General features: G+C 38.1%; 1 protein-coding gene across 1 annotated transcript in view; it reads right to left on the reverse strand.

Annotated features, from left to right (window-relative positions):
* Nucleotides 1–20,768, reverse strand: part of GUCA1C (guanylate cyclase activator 1C) — a 36,925-nt gene that overhangs the window by 8,901 nt on the left and 7,256 nt on the right. Inside the window, exon 2 of the mRNA XM_003798204.2 lies at nucleotides 2,518–2,667. Within this exon, the coding sequence (XP_003798252.1) occupies nucleotides 2,518–2,667 (150 nt within the window). The remainder of the gene's footprint in view (nucleotides 1–2,517; nucleotides 2,668–20,768) is intronic.

A 20,768-nucleotide genomic window follows, 5' to 3' on the forward strand; every position in this document is an offset into this window, starting at 1 on the left:
CTATGGTTTCCTTAAATCTCCACGTCACTGACTTCAGGGATCTTACCTAAGAAATTCCCCTAACAGTCCTTTTTGAAAATTCTCTTGATTATTTTATATCCCTGAAGTAAGATCAAGATGTAACTACCTCCTTTGTAAATTTCTCTATACACTAGTACTTTCTCCCAATGTCTTAATGCCTGGGCTGAATACCATTTTAACCTGCTTAGTGGATGTAGAGAGAATTTGCATTATACCGATGTGTTACTTTTTACCTTGCTGGCTTTTTTTCACTTGCCATTGTATAGAAAGGATGTTCATAGGCCACTAATTTTTAATAAGACTATATTCCCCTGCCTTAACTTAATTAAACATTTTCCTCTTTTAGTTTTCTTAATTTTTGCTTTCTTAAGAGATTTTGTAACATAAATCACAGAATGTTTATTTTTAATGATTGTTTTTTCTGACCCCAAATAACTGACTTTAAAATGAAGATCAACTTTCGGCCTCCTGGTGTAGATAACGTTTCTAGGAATGTTATATCCACTTATACTCCCCACAGTACGTAAAGGTGCACTTCTTATCATGCTCTTGCCAGAATTAGCTATTATTGTTTTTAGTACTTATTAAAGACAAATTGTATTCAATTATTAATGTCTGCTCCTTTTATTATTTCAGTTTTCCTATGTTATTTTTTTCCCTTTCTGAACATTTTAAGGAAAAACTCAATTTACTATTTAATATTTCTCTGTCCTTGACTAAGTTGTATTTTTTTCTTTTTCTTTTCTTTTCTTTTTTTTTTTTTTTTTGAAGAAAGAGTCTTGCTCTGTTGCCTGGGCTACAGTGCAGTGGCATCATCATGGCTCACAGCAACCTCCAACTCCTCACCTCAAGCAATCCTCCTGCCTCAGCCTCCCGAGAAGCCAGGACTACATGTGACCCCATGCCTGGCTAGTTTATCTATTTTTTGTAGAACAGGATCTTGCTTTTGCTCAGGTTTGTCTTGAACCTCAAGCAATCCTCCTGCTTTGGCCTCCCAGAGTGAATGAGCCACTGCACCCAGCCCAAGTCATATGTGTACATTTTAACTGATGAAAATCCATGTACATTTTTTGTAATATTTAAATAAAATCATTTTTATCCTTTGGTGTTCCTAACTCTTTTGAGAACCTAATGGTTCTTCCCTCCTCCCCCAACAAAATGCATAACACACAGGCAAAATTTTGCCGTCACTTTCAAGGGCTCTGAAGATTCTTGAAGGCCATAAATCCATAGACCCAAAGAGAGACACCCCTGCTCTGAGTGATGCTTTGGTGGCATTGCCTAAGATTTGTATACTATATTTACATTTTAGGTGTTTTTAGAATAAGCTAGGATAAGCAATATTGTATTCCAGCCTTGAGTTCTTACCATGTTGGTTAACTCTACATTTGCTTATCTGCTTTGTCCATTTTGAAATGTTCAATTATAATTATAGTTCTGCCCAAATATTTTTTCTGGCATTTTTGCTAATATTTCTACTATGTATTTTGTTTGTAACTCAGCTCCTTCATCTGTAAAAGAAAGAATTTATACCAGACCATTTCCAAGACATCTGATTCTAACACTCTTTGATTACGTGTTACAAATTCAGTGTGTTGCAGTCATAATGTTAATTACACCTCTCCTCTTCATTTAGGTCCTACTTAGGCACTTTTTATTCTGGGATTCTTTTTATCTCATACCAGGGTAATAACCATCCTCTACTCCCCTACATCACTGAAGTGGTGGTGGTAGTTACTGGGTTGTTTGTAAAGCCACTCACTGAACTTTAGAGATGGAAAAGATATAAGGTCCCTGAACCAACTGTTAGAAATACCTTGGTATAAGTTCTAGAAAGATCAGTCTTCATGTTACCTTCATCCTTCAGTCTTAGTCCATTTTTCTTGTCACATATATGTAAAATTGTAGTATTATATATAAAACTGTAATACTCAATATATACCAGTAACAAAATATACAAGTCACCTCTTGTAATTGCAGAAGTCAAAATATTACTGAAATATTAAAAATTTATTACAGTTTTTCCTTTTCTTAAAATGTGTATACATTCTTTTGGCACCCTCTGTATATATCTATCTATGCAATACATATATATGTATATGTATATGTATGTATATCTATGCTGTGTGTGTGTATATATATATATATACACATACATATGTATATATCAGCTCATATTTTAGCTACTCCCTGCAAGACTTTCAGCAGTGAGGCAGAGAAAAAAGATAAGTTGTTGTAGAACAACACATTTATTTCATTCTCAACTCAATGCGCTGCTAAATTCTTGAATGTCTGGGTGGACTGCTTTGAGTAAAACATGCCTTTTAGTCTCATATTTGGTAACCAACATGATAAGTGAAATTTACACTGCTTTACCAACTTAAAATGTATACCTCAAGAATAACCAATCACATAGAAAACGGTCACCAACTCCATAGGAAGGAAATCAGACCAACCATATAATGACCTCCACGGATACTTTACTACCTCACTTACCATGAAGATGTCCAGTAGTTCTTTTTTATCAATAGAACCACTTCCATCGGCATCATACAGCTTAAAATACCATTTTAATTTTTGCTGTATTTTTTCTCGCACAATAAGATTTACAGCAGCAATAAACTCTAAAAAGTCAATAAATCCATCCTGTGGAAAGCAAGATGGAAAGGAAAATAAATATTAAAGAAGTCATTATTCATAGGCAGGACTTTTAGTACAATTTAATATAATCCACAAGATTTCAGCATAGATTTTTCTCCCTAGTGTTTCATTTAAAAAATTACATAGGTAATGTTTCTAGAAACAAGTGACTTTAATTTTATAATTAAGTGCTTTTTAAAATAGGCATTATTTTTAGAGCAGTTCTAGGCTCACGGAAAAATTGAATGGAAGGTACAGAGATTTCTCATATATGCCTTGCCCCTGAATGTCCATAGCAATCCCTCATTATTAACATCCCCCACCAGAGAGGTATAGTTCTTATAATTTACAAGTCTCATTGACACATCATTGTAACCCAAAGTCCATAGTTGACATTAGTGTTCGCTGTTGATGTTGTATACTCTGTAGGTGTGGATAAATGTATCATACAGTGCATTCATGATTATAGTATTATAGCAAATAGTTTCACTAACATTCCTCTGTGCTCTACCTATTCAATCTTTACTAACTCCTGGAAAACACTGATCATTTTACTTTCTCCATAGTTTGACCTTTTCTAGAATGTCATATGGGTGGAATCAGACAATATGTAGGCTTTTCAGATTGCCTTCTTTCACTTCGTAACATGCATTTAAATTTCTTCCGTGTCTTTTCATAGCTTGATAGCTAATTTCTTCTCAGAACCGAATAATATTCCATTATGTGGATGTGCCTCAGTTTATCCATTCAACCACTGAAGAATATCTTGGTTATTTCCAGATTTGGGAAATTATGAATAACGTTGCTTTAAATATTCATGTGCACATTTTTGTGCGGACATATGTTTTCAACTTATTTGGGTAAATATCTGGATATTTTGGATAGTATGTTTAGGTTTTTAAGAAACTGCCAGACTATCTTCCAAAGTGGCTGTACCATTTTTTTTTTGCATTCTCACTGGCAATGAATGAGAGTTCTTTTGTTCCATATCTTCATCAGCATTTAATGTTTTCATTGTTTGAATTTTGGCCATTCTAATAGATGTACATATACAGTATTATCTACTTATTTTAATTTGCAGCTTCCTGATGACATATGATGTTGAACAACTTTCATACCTTCAATTGCTATCTACACTTTTCTTTGCTTAGATATTTGGACTCTTTCTTAATAGGGGCATTGAGTTTTTGAATTTTAAGAGTTCTTTGTATATTTTAGAAAACACTCCTTCATCACCTAGGTCTTTTGCATATATTTTCTCCCAGTCTGTGGCTTTTCACTCTCTTGAAAATGTCTCTTGCAGAGCAGAATTTTTTTATTTCAATGAACTCCAGTTCACTAATTTTTTTCCATCATAGATCATGCCTTTGATGTTGTGTCTAGAAAGTCATCACCAAGCCCAAGGTTATCTGGACTTTCTCCTATGCTACCTTTTACGAATTTTATAATTCTGTATTCTATATTTAGGTCTGTGATCCATTTTGAGTTAATTTTTTGTGAAGGGTGTAAGGTCTTTGTCTAGATCCAGTCTTTTTCATGCAGATGGGCAGTTGTTCCAGCACCACTTGTTGAAAAGTCTCTCTTTTCTCTTTTGTTCCTTTGTCAAAGATTAGTTGACTAGATCTATGTTTGTCTATTTCTGGGCTCTCTATTTTTTCTATTGATATATTTGTCTATCCTTTCAGCAGTGCCACACTATCTTAACTGCTATAGCTTTATAGTAAGTTTTGAAATAAGGTAGTTTCAGTCATGCAACTCCTTAAATGTTGTACTAGCTTTTCTGGGTCTTTTGCCCCCTCCATAAAAACTTCAGAATCTGTTTGTCAATATCTACAAATGACTTGCAGAGATTTTTTTTTTTTTTTAAAGACAGAGTCTCACTCTGTTGCTTTGCCGTCCTAGCTCACAGCAACCTCTAACTCTTGAGCTCAAGTGATTCTCTTGCCTCAACCTCCCAAGTCCCTGCCTTGTTTTTGATCTTAGTGGGAAAGCTTCCAGTTTTGCACCATTAAGTACAATGCTTGCTATTAGGTTATTGTAGATATTCTTCTTCAAGTCAAGATTAAGTGCCTTTTTAGAGAAAAAGACACTGTCTTCTCATGCCAAAGAAAGTCTCTGAAAGCCATGGCAGAAGGTTGGTCCTCACCACTGAACTCCCCCAGTGGTTTTCTTCTCCTAAGTATTTTATCCTTTTCTGAGGGAGAAGACCAGCTACCAAGTTTAGTAGAAGAAAAACCTATTGAATAGACAAATTCTCTATTCCTTTCTGTAGAAAGTAGCTGATATATTTGCACTTCTAAATTCCAGTTTAGCATAATTCCTTTAAATGCATAATTTTAAGTATGAATCAAAATTTATGAGACTCTTTTCCTGTTAAAATTTTGTCCTATTAGTCAATCTTGGAAAAAATTGTTTGAGAATTATAAGTTTATAAAGTTTCTCCCATCTTGTTTTACATTAGTAAAACATTTTCAGTTGAAACAGTCTGTGTCACCCTTAAGAATCATACACTTCAAACCTTGCACACAAAAATGCTCGACTGTCTCAAGAAAGGGGAGGAATGGGACTCACGCATTGCTATCTTCCCATGTGCGTTCCCAGCAACATATCCAGCTCCCCAAACCTGCTTTAACATTAAGGTCTACTTATAAAACCAAGATGTGACATAAAGTATCCCCCTTTATAAAGAACATTAGAATCATCAGTTTGTAAAGTCATGTTTCCCTTGAGTTTCAAGCTTTTGTGAATAGTTTCACCAAGTCTATTAAGTAAAGCAACTGAAAAATCACCAATAGTTCTGGAATGGGAAGCAAAACTTGTCTGGCTGGTTGGTGGATTTTTGAAAAAATGAGGTTTTTTTGGTTTTATTTTTTTTAATAAGATAACCAGCTGGGCACAGTCATTCATGTCTATAATCTTAGCACTCTGCCGAGGTGGGTAGATCACTTAAGCTCAGGAGTTTGAGACCATCCAGAGCAAAGCAAGATCCCCTCTCTACTAAAAAAAATAGAAAAACTAGCTGGGCATTTTGGCAGGTCCCTGTAGTCCCAGCTACTTGGGAGGCTGAGGCAACAAGATTGCTTGAGCCTAAATATTTGAGGTTGCTGTGAGAAATAATGCCAGGTCACTCTACCCAGGGCAACTGAGTAAGACTGTCTCAAAAAACAAACAAAAAAAGCTAACTATAATACCTCAGATGTTGGAAGCCAATGTGCTGGTCACTATAGAATTGACTTCTAAATTTATTACACATTTTTTATTTTCCACACTGTGAAGATTCTACTTTTATAGTGAGAAAATACTTATAGTGAGAAAATACACTTAAACACTTAAAAAATTTACTATGTTTAGTATCACATCTTCCTCTTTCACAACTTAGGCATCTTTACCACATCAATAACTTTATTTCTTAAAAAGAGGTAAGATGTCTGCTTACAGATGGGAGTCTATTTGAATGGGTATTTTGAAGGAAATTAGTTCAAATATACAAAACTTAACTTGTCCTCGTCTGCCTTTCCATCCACTTGCTACCACTTCACTTTGTTAATCCTTAGCACAGCTAGGGCCAAGACAAGGGAAATATGTTATGATAGAGTTGAAATTTATCTCAGATGACATCAAGATATCATATTTCCAGATTTGGCAGGACATGACCATTATTTTTCAGAAACAGAACTGGAAGTGTGGAGGACATAAGCTGGATGGACAGCATTCAGCCAGAGGTGCATCTGCTCCCAGGCCTTCCTTCTGGGCTTTAGGGTTTGGCCAATCAATATAATGGTCTCCTGGGTAATTAGTGTGCAAGTTTACCAAAAGGTCACAGAAGCACCCTCCCCACAAAGCAGGTTTGTTATTAAGGTGATCCTCCAGCATTCTCATAAAACCCTTTTATGTGATGATGGTTTGTTTCATTTTAAAAGTTCCACCTCAGTGACCACATTTTTCCATGTCATCTGCATGATGAATGGTAAAAGGCTAACTTGAGCAATGTTACCTTTCGAATATTTGGCATTATTTTTAAGGACAGTGAGTGGGTGGTACTAACACCTTCCAATCCAGTCTCTGGAAGCTCCAGGCAAGCCCTACCAGGAGATGAACATAAATATTTTCAGTGTATGACTTTTAAATAGACAACCTGGTTAATCATACCTTTCTACTTAGACCAGAGCAGCTTGTTTCAAAAGCACCTCTAAGCAAAACATTTCCTGTTTTCACTTCTGTATTCTGTGATACAGTCAGGCAAGTTAATCCTTAAAATTCATAGCCAACTCTTCTTTCTTATTATCTTTCTGTTGAGATTTTATAGAAATTTGCTTTGGTGAAATGACTCCACTGGTAAATGTGAATTAATAGCTGTTTTAGTATTGGAGAGGGTTTTAGGTAAATGCTTATTCTGTAAATCAGAAGAGAATAATCAATGACTGTCTTCACTTAATCTATAGATTCCAAAGGCAGGAGGGAGAATGCTTTGCACTGAGGTCAGGAGGTGTCCTTAGAAATGTGACTAGGAAGAAAGAAAATGTGATTTTCTCTGGGAGAATCCAAGCAAACGCCCCCAAGCTCCTGTTTCTATAGCTGAACCTCAGGAGCCCCACAGCACACAGAACTGTTTGGGTAAGTCTAATTCTTATTGGCCTGAATCAGACAGAGCAGGGTCCGTAAACTCCCTGATTCAGAACCATATGGAGGGGATAATGAAACGTGCTGATTCCTAGGCTCTCACCCCCAAAACAGCATCACAGCTGCTTGAGATATGGTCTAAGAGTCTGCATTTTAAAATGCTCCCCAGGCGAGTCTATATGCCTTAAGATTTGGGAAGCATGGAGCTATGTGTTTTTCCTTATGCACACCTTTGTCTATAGACAATTTTACCATCTAGCCACCTCTCCAAGTGGCTACTGCAATGATGACTTACTCCAATATAAAATTATGTAATCTCATTAAAGCTAATTAGAAAAATTATGACCCACATTGTTCAGTCTCAAAATCACATATTCAGACAAATACATTCCAGCAATGAAAAATTAATTTCAAAATAATGAAAGGTCTTTACTTGCATTTCTGGAACAAAATGTGTTGAAAGAAATTTTATGGATTTCTTCACAACACCCCTTCCTCTCTCATCTGTTTTTCCACATATACCCTGCTGCTCAATTTTCAGTAATCTCCATCCCCTAATCCTTCACTGCTAATCCCAGCATGAGAACATTTTGTTCATTTACTCCACCAATTTTTCTTCCAATTCTGCGTCAAAAAATCCTAAGGAATTAATTTTCCAACGTCAGCATCTCCCTTTGAAGTGGGGGGAAAGGAAAAATTAAGAGGATGCAAAATCAGAACCCATTCTAGTTAGCCTCAGGAAAGGAGTCTTTGGGAGCATGCATACACGAATAATTTTAATTCAAACATGTCTATAGATTTATGTATAATGTACTGGGGTGGATTCCAGGGAAGGGTTTAATGGAGGGTCAGGATGTGGAGGCATAGCAGGTTTGCAGGCCCATAAGAAATGTGGCTCCACTGATATATTATGAACCATTTTGTAGAGGTGAAGAAGAAAGAGAGAAAAAATATATGAACTTCAAGTTTAAGGTTTTTTTTCTCCAAGTCTCTAAAACATATGGAAAATGTAAGACCCCTTTTAACATCTATAAAATATACGAAGATAGTAAAATATATGGTTGACTTTTCCTTTCTACTGTTAAATAGAGAAGACTTTTGAAGTCTAAGAAAAAATAAGGAAAATAATATCCTTATTTTCCAAATAAGATGCTTCTGCCCAGCAGAAAATCCATAGGTGGAATACACGGTCCCCAGGCAATGCTCATGACCTGCTGTAAATCACCGCTGTTCTCAGGATATGATCAATTAAAGTGTAGGTAGGGAGTTATAAAGTTTATATGCATATAAAAATATTTATTGCTAAGTATAAGAGCTACCTATTCTTTTTAAAGGAAAGAAAGTAAAAAGTCTATGTTCAAGCACTGTGCCAGTCACTTTCCATGTATTATCTCTAAAAAAAAAAAATGTCTTGCAGGTCATCTTATTTTATAGAGGATAAAGCTAATGTTCAGAGAGGTTAATAAACTAATTAAAGTAACAAAATGAGGATGAAGGTGAAGCCAGGATTTAAACCCAATCAGCCTTGCTCTAAGCTTTGTGCTCCCCAACATTGCCCTCAGAACTCATCGTGATGGAATTATCTTTCTGGAAGAGGTGCCACAGACTGGAGCAGATGGGGCATATTCCATCCACTGTGTTATTCTGGATTCTCGTATGTGAGCTATTTGGTAGCAGATAGAATTGTATACAGTAAGGAAATCTGGAGGTGTTTGGGGATGAAGACGCTGCAATTTGGAGCCTGTGCTCTCTTCACACCTGCTCCAGGAAAATCTGGCCTGGGTGCAATAAGCTGCTTAACCTCAGGGAGCCTTTGAGCCCACAGGTGTTTTGAGGCCACCACTCTGAAGCCGTCCCACACCCTGCCCCCACCACCATCTGGCTCAGCAGGAGGAGACCTGTCTATATTCTCTTCTCCCCTTATGCTCCCTGGTATCTTTGTGAACATTACTCCTGCACATGTTGGAATTTACTTAGTCTGAGCCTCCACCCACCTCCATTGGCTCCTTGATTTAGCCTCTAGCACCCCATAGACAATAGTTTCCCCAGCCTTCAGTTTCCCCAGGAAATGTTCCTAAATGCCTTTCTAAAATTTGATGTGTCCATCCTTGCCCTGCCTCAGCAGGCCCTGTCCTTAGTCTTCAGCCATGCTGTGGGGAGGAACTCACAGCCATCTTTTCTGTGCAGTCGTCTTTGCTTTAGTTCTGCATTTCTTCACTCCCACCGAGACCCACCCCGCCAGGGCATCACACCTGCCTTATAGGCCTGACTAGTCCTCCCCAGCCTGAGCAATTCCCAGGTGAAATCCCACCACAGACATCATCTGATATGTCCAATATGGTCCAACCATTGCTCTCTCTGCTTGTCTGAGTAACCGTAGAAATATATACAAAGATGTTATCTTAGTATATTTCAGAGATGTCTGCTCTGGGACATGGAACCATGAATTTAAGAACTGGGTAATATCCTTAAAGGAACTCAGTTTCATTACATTGATGCAAGTCTTATAATTTTGGTTGTGAAACAGTCCTTCATTTTCAGATGTAAATGGACTGGACAAGTAATAATAATTATAATAAAAGTAATCACAGTGACAATGCTGGATGCAGTATTTGCTATTCATCTAAAGGGAGGCGTTGTGCTTTGCATGTATAAGTTTACCTAACCCTAAGAAGGCCCAACAAAGTATTAACTGAGAACATTAGCTTCCTGTGTTCTGGTAACATTAAGACTATGGAAATAGAAATTGTTACTACAGCAACTAGTGATAAACATTTATTCTGTGTACCCTCTAACTCAGGGAAACAGATAATCCAGTTCCATCAAAAATTCACTAAACTATAGACCCAACTTAAAACTATTTCCTCCCACAGCATTAGCTTTTTTTTACTTTTGAAAGCCTAACTTTTGAAAAGTTTTTGCATTTCCACAGCCCCCTAACCTGAAGGCGTTTGGATGTTTTCCCTCTCTCACATATGACACTGAACAATGACATTTGACCAGCTGCGGCCAGTCAGTAGCAACATAGGAATGAAAACATCTGCCTGAAGGGGGGTACTCAGATGGTCAGAAGGAAGGAACCCTAGAAAGCTAGTGTAAGCACATTATGCGATTGATCAATTGTCAGTGATAGTTAATTTATGTCACAGGAACGTCAAAGAAAGTAGGCAATATGAGGGCTGGCCCGACCATGTTAAATGCAATCTAATTCCTCTTACGAATTTTAAAAACCTGTAAGGGAAATATTATGTACAGGATTTATGACCTAGCTCATCTGCACTTACAGACACAAATATTAGCAGCAAAAACAGTCACACATGGAATTGCAGGAAAGTCTTGAGCAGATTCTCGCCTCTGTACAATCAGAAATACACTGCTGGCTTGGTAAATTGGTTCTCCACTGTGATCTTTAAACAGATCAGCGATCACACACAATTGGTCTTGACTGTAAAAAACTTGAGGGTTGGGAAACAAAGTGCTTCTCATAATATTTACCAAACAAGCTCCTGATTACTACTGGGTTTCCCGGATATCAGAAAGCCTTATCTGTCTCCAGAACGCAGCCAGCTCAGCAGGTCCACTGTGAATCAGAAGTCAGTCTCATGTGAGTTTGGGGAAGGTAAGACAATTGTCCAAGTTTGATCAGTTCTGAATACTGTAGCTAACTACTGAAGACCCAGGACTATAGCCTTTTGCAAGGAACTTCCTCAGGTAGTTAACCTGGGCTTCCTCTCATAAGCATCTTTCTCCCTAAACTGATATTGCAACAGATAAAACAAAACCCAGCCTCACTCTAATTCAGTCAGCTTGTCCTAAGACTGTTTTATTTCTCATGTAAAAGCCTGGATCCCTGTTAGGCTGTAGAAATAGCAGAATCAATGGTAGGATGGACATAATATATTACTGGCTCCAAGGCAGGATTTTTCACTAGGATTGTAACTAAAGTAAGAGTCAGAAGAACTGCTTCTGAATGAGCTGTTCTGGGTCCAGAACCCTTTCTACACAAGCCCCTGGAGTACAGAGACAGCTGCTCAGTTTTTTGCCCCTTAGACTGTGGTCCTTCTGGGCTAGCAGCAGAGCTCATATCTGGCTACACACTAGAATCCCTTGAAAGCTTAAAAACGAAACTATTTTGATGAAATTGGTCTGAGGTGGAAACTCAGCCACTGGTATTTTAATAATGCTCCCAGGTGCTTCTTCTATGTGGGCAGAATTAAGAACCACAATTTCAGCAGATTTTGTTACAATATCCAAATTAACAAAAGCTTAATGTATGTCAACTGGTAAAGTTGATGTCTTTAACAGGTAAAATTCTGTTAGGCAAATGTAGATAATTGATAGTAAACACAAAATTATTCATAAATTACAAAGAGCTATATAACGCTGAGGTAATTTATAATCACCCACAAATGCTTCTTGAGGCTTTCCATGCTAGCAGGTCTGAAATGACTAGCCTTGGTCTTTACACTGAAGAGATTATAGCTTGATAGTTTACAATCTAATAGACGGTCATTTGTTTCCAGTAAATTGCCTTGTGAATAGCAATAGTGATTGTGGTCACGTTGTAGGCCAGACAGCCCAATACAGTGGCACAGGTTGCAGGGTAGCCAGGGGTTAACGAGCAGCGATAATTACGACACAAGTTACAAGCCCTGTTACCTGCTCTAATTTTTAATGGCTGCTACACAAAGAGAGGCTAAGGAAGCAGATGACCCAAGGTCACTTCTGAATTTCAAGTACAGCTCCGGCTCCCACGCATGTGTCCTGCATTATACTAAGAAGACAGTCTAAACTCTAAGATGATTGCCATTTAATTAATTTCATTCTGTGACTGGCAACCATGACAAGGGGCAGAAGTTGCCCCAAACACTAAGTGAATATCCAAAGCACTAGGATAAATGAAAGGTGAGAAATGGCCAGAAAGCAGCCCTGCACCTGTAGGAACACTCTCATTAATTTGGAAATATAATTTAAGATTGATAAGAAACTGTTAATCTGCACTGTGGGGGCTGAGGTCAGAGTTACATGCATTTTGCAGACACATATACCATTCGTTTGTAGACTGGATCGCACATTTTCTCAATGTTCTTTCACCTACATTATTTCACACGAGTTCAATAATAAGATAAGCAGGATAGGGCTTGTTCCAATTTTGGAAACAAAGAGTCTGAGACACAGACAGGTTAATGGCCTTGTCCAAGATCACACACAGTGAGTAAGGGTCAGAGATGGGACAGAAGCCTAGAAATTCTGATTTCTTCCTGAGGAGCTGCCTCCCCTGTGTCCTTGTTGAGCTGTGATCCACACTGTAAGGAGATTCATGACAGAGCTCTTTTTTTTGGGGGGGGGGAGGAAAGCAAGGACTCCTGATATATTACAGCTAGGATTGGGTTTATGAACAGATTAAAAGGCAAACTATTATCACACACATCGTAGGAATCACACATTCAAATCCCACAGCCTGCCACTTCTCATGCCTCTTCCCACCAATGCTTCTGAGAATTTACTCGTCTTTCCCTCAATTCTGATTTCCCGGATTTGTCTGACACTGCTAATGGAAAATAACAACCTGAGGATTTGCTCTGGCGTTCTGGCTATCTTGTTTTATCCTAGTATTTTTACCTGGGATTTTATCCCAATGTTTTGCCCTGGTTCTGGACAACTTAAACCAGCATTCCTTTGTGGTTTGAGGTCCAAACCCATATATTCAGAGAAATGTTTTACCTTTGTCTATAAGACCTTGGAGTCCACAAGAGGCAAAGACTTTTAGCAAGTCTTTTAAACCTCCTTTCCCCTCTTCTATTCCATTCTTTCTGTCACCAATAATCAGTCTTCTCTTACCCCAGCTTTGCCTCATCCTTGCCTTCCCTCACCTCACAAATGAGGATTCTTACAGGAGTTTTGATCTAGTTCAAGAGTCAACAATGACATTTTATTTGGAAAAAACCCAGATGCCTAAGTGTGGCTCTGAACACTATTCATTTACCTTCACACCTATTATAGCAACAAAACATTAGCCAGAAAGCAGAGGCACCAAAGTCCTTACCACATCAGGGCTGCAGCCAAAATGGCCATGTGTGTGGCTGGCCAGGCGGAAACTTCTGAGGGTTGCTTGGCTTGTGGACAGACAGGCAGGTCTCTCAGGCCTGCGTGGGGCTCTTGGTCCCTTCCATGAAGCCAGGCCTCAGGCCTCAGCCCACAAGATTGTGCCCCCACCCCAAGCCCTGCCACCATGTCCTCCCATGCTTGTTGTACTTGGTGGAGGCCACTCTGGCCAGCCATATCTTGGATCCTCCCAGACTGGAACCCTGAGTGTCCAGCAGGCCCAGGCGGGAGGGCATGGCTGCTCAGGAGGCCCACTGGGTTCCTTGCTCCCAAGCCATAGTACCCAGGTATAATGAACTCTCTTCATTTTCTCTCAAAAATTTGGACAAAAAGTGAGCATTATACATGGCAAAATACTATGTGCTCTACTGATAGTCCTCTGTCTCAGTGAGATCCCCACATACCTCCTCTGAGCTTGCACTTTGAGCAAGGTCTCTTCATTGCAATCCTCAACTCTGTTGTTAAAAGTGGAATGCCATGTCAGTTTAGGGGATAGGTCTTGGGGTCACTGCCAACATTCGATCCTGCTGTGTAGTTTTCGGCCAGTTACTCACCTCTATGTGCCTTAGGTTTCTTAAGTATAAAATGAAAATGATAAAAATAGTACCTATGCTATAATATTGTTGTAGGGATTCTATGAGATAATAAATTTAAAATGCTTAAAACCCAGCCATAGAACAATACTTGGAGTAATCTCCAAGATACAAAATGCAGAAAAAAAATACAAATAAATAAAATGCTTAAAACAGTGACTGGCACAGAAGTACTCAGTGTTAGCTTTTTATTCATAATAATCTTTTTTTTTTTGACACTCTATCCCCCTGGGTAGAGTGCTGTGGCATCACAGCTCACAGCAACCTCCAACTCCTGGGCTCAAACGAGTCTCCTGCCTCAGTCTCCCAAGTAGCTGGGACCACAGGCACCCGCCACAATGCCCAGCTATTTTTTGGTTTCAGCTGCCATTGTTGTTTGGGTGGGCGTGGGCTGGATTCGAACCCACCACCTTAGGTGTATGTGGCTGGCACCTTAGCCACTTGAGCCACAGGTGCCGAGCCTATTCATAATAATCTAATGACTTCTTTCAAGATCCCAAAATGACTTAACTTCTCCAAAAAGCCTTTTCTAAGTCTACCTTTTAGCTTTTGTTGCATCTTTCAATTCCAGTAAATGTTCAGTCCTGGTATAGTCTGCTAAATAAATATTATACTGCCTTATTTTATGGCTTGGTTATTTAAACTCAGCATAACTTTTCTCCTCAACTAGTTTGTAAACTCTTTGAGGGCACAGAAAATTATATCTTATACCTACCCTCCCTCAGCTCCACCTCCTCCCAATATTTAAGTGTGATTTTATTACTATTATCTACCCTGTTGGGATAGGATTGAATAATTTCCACAGTAAACCACTGATCACACTGCTGGGCATGATTTAGAAGTACCCCTATAACACGATGAACCCATATGGAACCTTGAAACTAGAGACTTAGTACAATGCTTTGCTCTCTCTCTTTGATTCTTTATTTGCTTCCTTTTATTTTCTGAGGTTGAATCTATCTTCACAACTAGATTGTAAATTCATGTGAGTACTGGGACCAATTCTTATGCATCTTTGTGCCTTCCTTCTTTCCACCATGCCTCCAGGTACTCAATAAATATTTGCGGACATGCAGTGGGATAATAATATGTTGTGTTAATGATATGACTTTGCTCTTGGTAATAATCCCTCTGTCATCCAGATCTCCCCTCATTCATAAAGACATCCATTGCCTAAGAGATAATTCACTGTAGCAGAAAAGCAGAAATCAAGAGTTCATCCTTAGCTCTTGAGTTTCAGTGGTTTAAGTCATTTAGGATTCAAAGCATAAAATTTATGGCATAAACAAAAGACTTAGAAGAATACATAATTAGAGACAGTTTTTCTAGTTTCTCCTGGCTGTTCCCAAACTAGATAAAGATCCTGTAGGTTGGAAAGATGTGGAATAAAGAAAAGAAGAGAGTAGCCAGACACTGGGTGGGGACGGGGGGAGAAAAGGGTGCTTCTTGGTGAGGGCCAAGAATGGTTAGGGGAAAAGATATTGCAAACACTGGGTTTGGCAGATAGAAGAGCGGAAGTGCTTGTAAACCCACACTTAATGGGTACAATGCACACTATTTGGGTGTAGAGTACCCTTACAAATTTGACTCAATCTATACAAAGCAAACTATGTAACCAAAACTTGTGTGCCCCTGTAATATTTCAAAATAAAGAAAAAAAACCACATTTTAAAATTTGCCTTGACATAATTACTCAAATTGGCCACTACATAACAATTTGGAAGATACAGTGTCCCCCCTTGGTATAAATATGGTGGAAAAAAGGGAGAGAAAAAGAGCGAGGAAAGGCAAAGAAAGACACGCACATATGAAAACGAGGCTACTGAAGTTGTCACTTCCTTGTGATTCTGTTAAATCACTCAGTAAATATTTGTTCCCCATCTACTGTGTGTCAACATGCTAGGTATCCATTCTAGAGACACGTGAGATTTGAAGGGAGGAATAATCATTTCGTTCTTCTTTCTCTCTGTTGTTTCACAAGGATGAATTAATGCACAGCTTAGATGAGTGAGGATCATAAAGAAGACAGCACAGCTGGAGTGCTGCATGCTCCTTCGCCAGCAGCCTCTACCCGGGCTTGAGCAGAGGAGAAAGTCCCACCTGTGCACTGGCTAGCGGTAGCACCTATAGTGCAGGGACATCCCTAGAACATCCAGTGATTTCCAGAGAACAGGGCGTTTTGCACCAAAATCTCCAGATAAAGCCCATGGAGTCTCAAGTGAGAATAGGGCAGCCCCAACTTATTTTCAATGCCTTTTGGAAACCAGTAGCCCTAAAAAATCTTCATTTTCTGTTATGTATGTTCTGGCCTAGACAGGCTCTTAAATGCTCACTGCCGGTCACTAGTTTCTGCTTTGACAGTAGTAGTGGCTGTGGTCAGTTCTTGGAGCCCACCTAACTTAGAGTTCCACCATCTCACTCTGTTTGGGTTTAAGGCTGACCATAATAGCCACATCCTTTCATCTTGTACTTTTTTTAAATGGACATTTCCTATACTGACTTGGCAGATATTCACTGCCAACACTGGGCCAGGCTAGAACATCAGCTCAGTAGAATTTCTATCGTAGAATGAATAATTCCTGGATGTGGAAACTAAGCAACTGACATTATCTTTTGCTCAGAGAGACAGACATTAATTTTGAGAAAAGCAGTTTCGACACTAATCTTACCTTCAAAGATCTGCTGATATTTTGTGTTATCATCTTTAAACATATTTAAAATCAGTTTTAAATCATGTATGTAGAAAATTAAATACAACTGAACTGGAACCAGACAAGGTTGTCCTCTGTCACCATTACTATTCAACATAGTGCTGGAAGTTCTAGCCAGTACAATTAGACAAGACAAGAAAATAAAGGGCATCCAGATCAGAGCACAAGAGGCCAAAATCTCCCTCTTTGCTGATGATATGATCTTACACTTAGAGAACCCTAATGACTCAACCACAAGACTCTGGGAAGTTATTAAAAAATATAGTAATGTTTCAGGATATAAAATCAGTGACCACAAGTCAGATGCTTTTGTATATGCCAACAACAGCCAAGATGAGAGGTTAAAGACACAACTCCCTTCACCATAGCCCCAAGGAAAATGAGAATATACCTAACAAAAGAAGTGAAGGACCTCTATAAAGAAAATTATGAAAACTTAAGAAAGGACATAGCAGAGGACTTTAACAAATGGAAGAACATACCATGCTCATGGCTGGGAAGAATCAACATTGTTAATATGTCTATACTTTCCAAAGCAATCTACAGATGCAACACCATCCCTATTAAAATACCAACATCCTATTTTCAAGACTTGGAAAAAATGAATCTGCATTTTGTATGGAACCAGAAAAAACCCCGTATAGCTAAGGCAGTTCTTAGTAATAAAAACAAAGCCGGGGGTATCACCATACCAGATTTTAGGCTGTACACAAGGCCATAGTGGTCAAGACAGCATGGTACTGGCACAAAAACAGAGACATAGACATTTGGAATTGAACAGAAAACCAGGAAATGAAACCAGCAACTTACAGCCACCTAATCTTCGATAAACCTAATAAGAACGTCCACTGGGGGAAAGACTCCCTAGTCAATAAATGGTACTGCGAGAACTGGATATCCACATGTAAAAGACTGAAACTGGACCTGCACCTTTCTCCACTCACAAAAATTGATTTAAGATGGATAATGGACTTAAATTTAAGGCGTGAAATGATAAAAATCCTCAAAGAATAGGAACAACTGGAAGATATTGGCCTGGGGAAAGACTTTATGAAGAAGACTGCCATGGCAATAGCAACAACTGCAACAATAAACAAATGGGATTTAATTAAATTGAAAAGCTTCTGTACAGCCACGGAGACAACAGCCAAAGCAAATAGACAACCTACCCAATGGGAAAGGATATTTGCATATTTTGAATCAGACAAAAGTTTAATAACTAGGATCTATACAGAAGTACAATTAATCCACAAGAAAAAAACCAACAATCCCATACATCAATGGGGAAGAGAAATGAACAGAACCTTCTCTAAAGAAGATAGATGAATGGCTAGCAAATACGTAAAAAAATGCTCATCATCCCTAATTATTAGAGCAATGCAAATTAAAACCACCCTGAGATATCATCTAACCCCAACGAGAATGGCCCACATCACAAAATCTCAAAACTGCAGATACTGGCACAGATGTGGAGAGAAAGGAACACTTTTACACTGCTGGTGGGACTGCAAACTAATATAACCTTTTTGGAAGGAAGTATGGAGAAACCTCAAGGAGCTGAATCTAGACCTCCCATTTGATCCTGCAATTCCATTACTGGGCATCTATCCAGAAGGAAAAAAAAAAAAACCCTTTTATTATAAAGATACTTGTACTAGGCTGTTTATTGCAGCTTAATTTACAATTGCTAAAATGTGGAAACAGCCTAAATGCCCTTTGACCCAGGAATAGATTGGCAAGCTGTGGTCTATGTATACCATGGAATATTATTCAGCTATTAAAAAAAATGGAGACTTTTTAGCATTTGTACTAACCTGGTGGAGGTGGAACACATTATCCTTAGTGAAGCATCACAGGAATGGAGAAGTATGAATCCTATGTATTCAACTTTGATATGAGGACAATTAATTACAATTAATGACATGGTGGGGCATGGGGGAAGGGGAGAGCAGACAGAGAAGGAGGGACAGAGGAGGTGAGGCAGAAAAAAAAAGAAAATAGTGACTAATTATCACATAAATTAGATTCAATTTTGACTAAAGTACATTGCTTAAATATTAATTTTTACTTCAAATTGTTAATATGTTGTTTAGGATACAGGATACTACATCCTCATTTAAAAGTGAATTATGTTTATAATTTCCCCTTTATAATAATATAATTTTTCTAATTTTAATATCAGGTATATCCAGATTAAGCAGAATGATTTTGAAGTATTTCTTCTTTTTCTATTGTCTATAAGATTTGGCATGATCTGTTTTTTAAAATTATTTTTTATTTTTATTTATAAATATTAGTTGTCTATTTTTTGAGACTTCGGAAAAAAATAAGAAGTTAATTGATGACTCCATACTGAACATCAGAGTCAAAGCATTCTATAATAGACATACTCTTATTTGACAATGTGAATGTTACATTCCTTGCATTACTATTACTATTGCTTAATACTTCATTGCAGCAATCATCTGATTTCTTTTCTGAATGTATTTATCTGCATTCATTCTTATGAGGTTTTGTTTCTAGTCCTTATCTTAAACACTGTTATTGTTGTTAAATTTTAAGCCTTTTTAATTCTGTGAAGGCAAAAAGTGGAAACCTAATAATCACATGTATATGTAAAAATTTTAAAAAATTAAAAAATAAGTAAAATAAAATTAAATACAACTAAAAGGCCTGTGGCTCAGTGAGTAGAGTGCCAGTCCCATATACCAAGGGTGGCGAGTTTGAACCCAGCCCTGGCCAAACTGCAGCAAAAATAGCCAGGTGTTTTGGCAGATGCCTGTAATCCCAGCTACTTGGGAGGCTGAGGCAAGAGAATCACCTAAGCCCAGGAGCTGGAAGTTGCTGTGAGCTGTGCTACTATGGCACTCTACTGAGGGTGACAAAAAAAAAAAAAAAGGCTTATTTCTACAAATGAAATGTTGGTGGTTTTTTTCTAGCCATTACTTACATGTTTGCAATTAAGATGTTTATTCTGCTTGTCTTGATTTACCAGTTATAGAAATTATGTATTTGCTTCCTGTTCATAGTAAAGGGGAGTTTTTTCTATTACCCTCACACACGTTGCTGTGGTGTACTGGAGCCTATTATCTGCTAGCATGAGTTGATTGTTAAGTTTTCAGGAATTTTACAACCCTAACATTAAACAATTGTTAGCCTGAAATTGATTATGTGGGAGTATTTACACCATGGAAATCGGCAAATGTTACCAGGGCTTTTTGCTCTATAGAGAATTAGCTACAGAGCACACTATTGTTCCTCCTCCATAGTCCTTCAATTATGGTTAATTAAAAAGTCAGAGTTTCATTTTAATGATTGTGGTAAATTTTGTTCTCTGCATAGCCAAGTTATATGCTAAAATTACTAACTTCCTTGTTTTATAAGGAGTTAGTAATTGGTTTATTGCTATGAAGCTCACACCACCTGAACTTAGTAGATGATTCACTAAAAGTGAGACAACCAATAATTAAGAGCCTATAAAGTATTCTTGCCAAACAAATGAACTTGAATCTATTTAAGCATCTACAGCTAAATGCCAGTTAGTAGGTAATATGAAGAATAGATAGCAAGTTAGATAACACATTTAGCTGATAAAAAATCAGCTAAATTTAGAATGCAGGATGTTCTGCAGAACCAGTGACACACTTTCTCCAATGAATCAATAACATAAAGGGGGAAGGAGATGATTAGGAAACTGTTTGTTTTATTTTGGTTTAATATGAGGGTACAAATGATTAGGTTGCAATGTTTGTGTTTGTTAGGAAAGGTCCCTGTTGTAGTTGTATCCCACACCCAGGAGGTGTGCCATATTCCCTTACATTGTGCCCATTAGTTGGGAGCACACCAATCCCTCTTCCTCCTTCTCTCTCCCTCCTCACCTCTCCCCCAACTTGAATTACATCAAATTTTACTCTTGTTTGGGTATATATTAGCTCATCTACTGGCTTCATGTTAGTATTGAATACTTCGCATGCTGCTTTTTCCATTGTTGTGATACTTTACTAAAGAATGTTCTTGGCTCAGCGCCTGTAGCTCAAGTGGCTAAGGCGCCAGCCACATACACCTAAGGTGGCGGGTT

The sequence above is a fragment of the Otolemur garnettii genome, unplaced genomic scaffold (assembly GCF_000181295.1).
Source record: "Otolemur garnettii isolate 467f Iridium unplaced genomic scaffold, OtoGar3 scaffold00131, whole genome shotgun sequence".
NCBI classification, from domain to species: domain Eukaryota; kingdom Metazoa; phylum Chordata; class Mammalia; order Primates; family Galagidae; genus Otolemur; species Otolemur garnettii.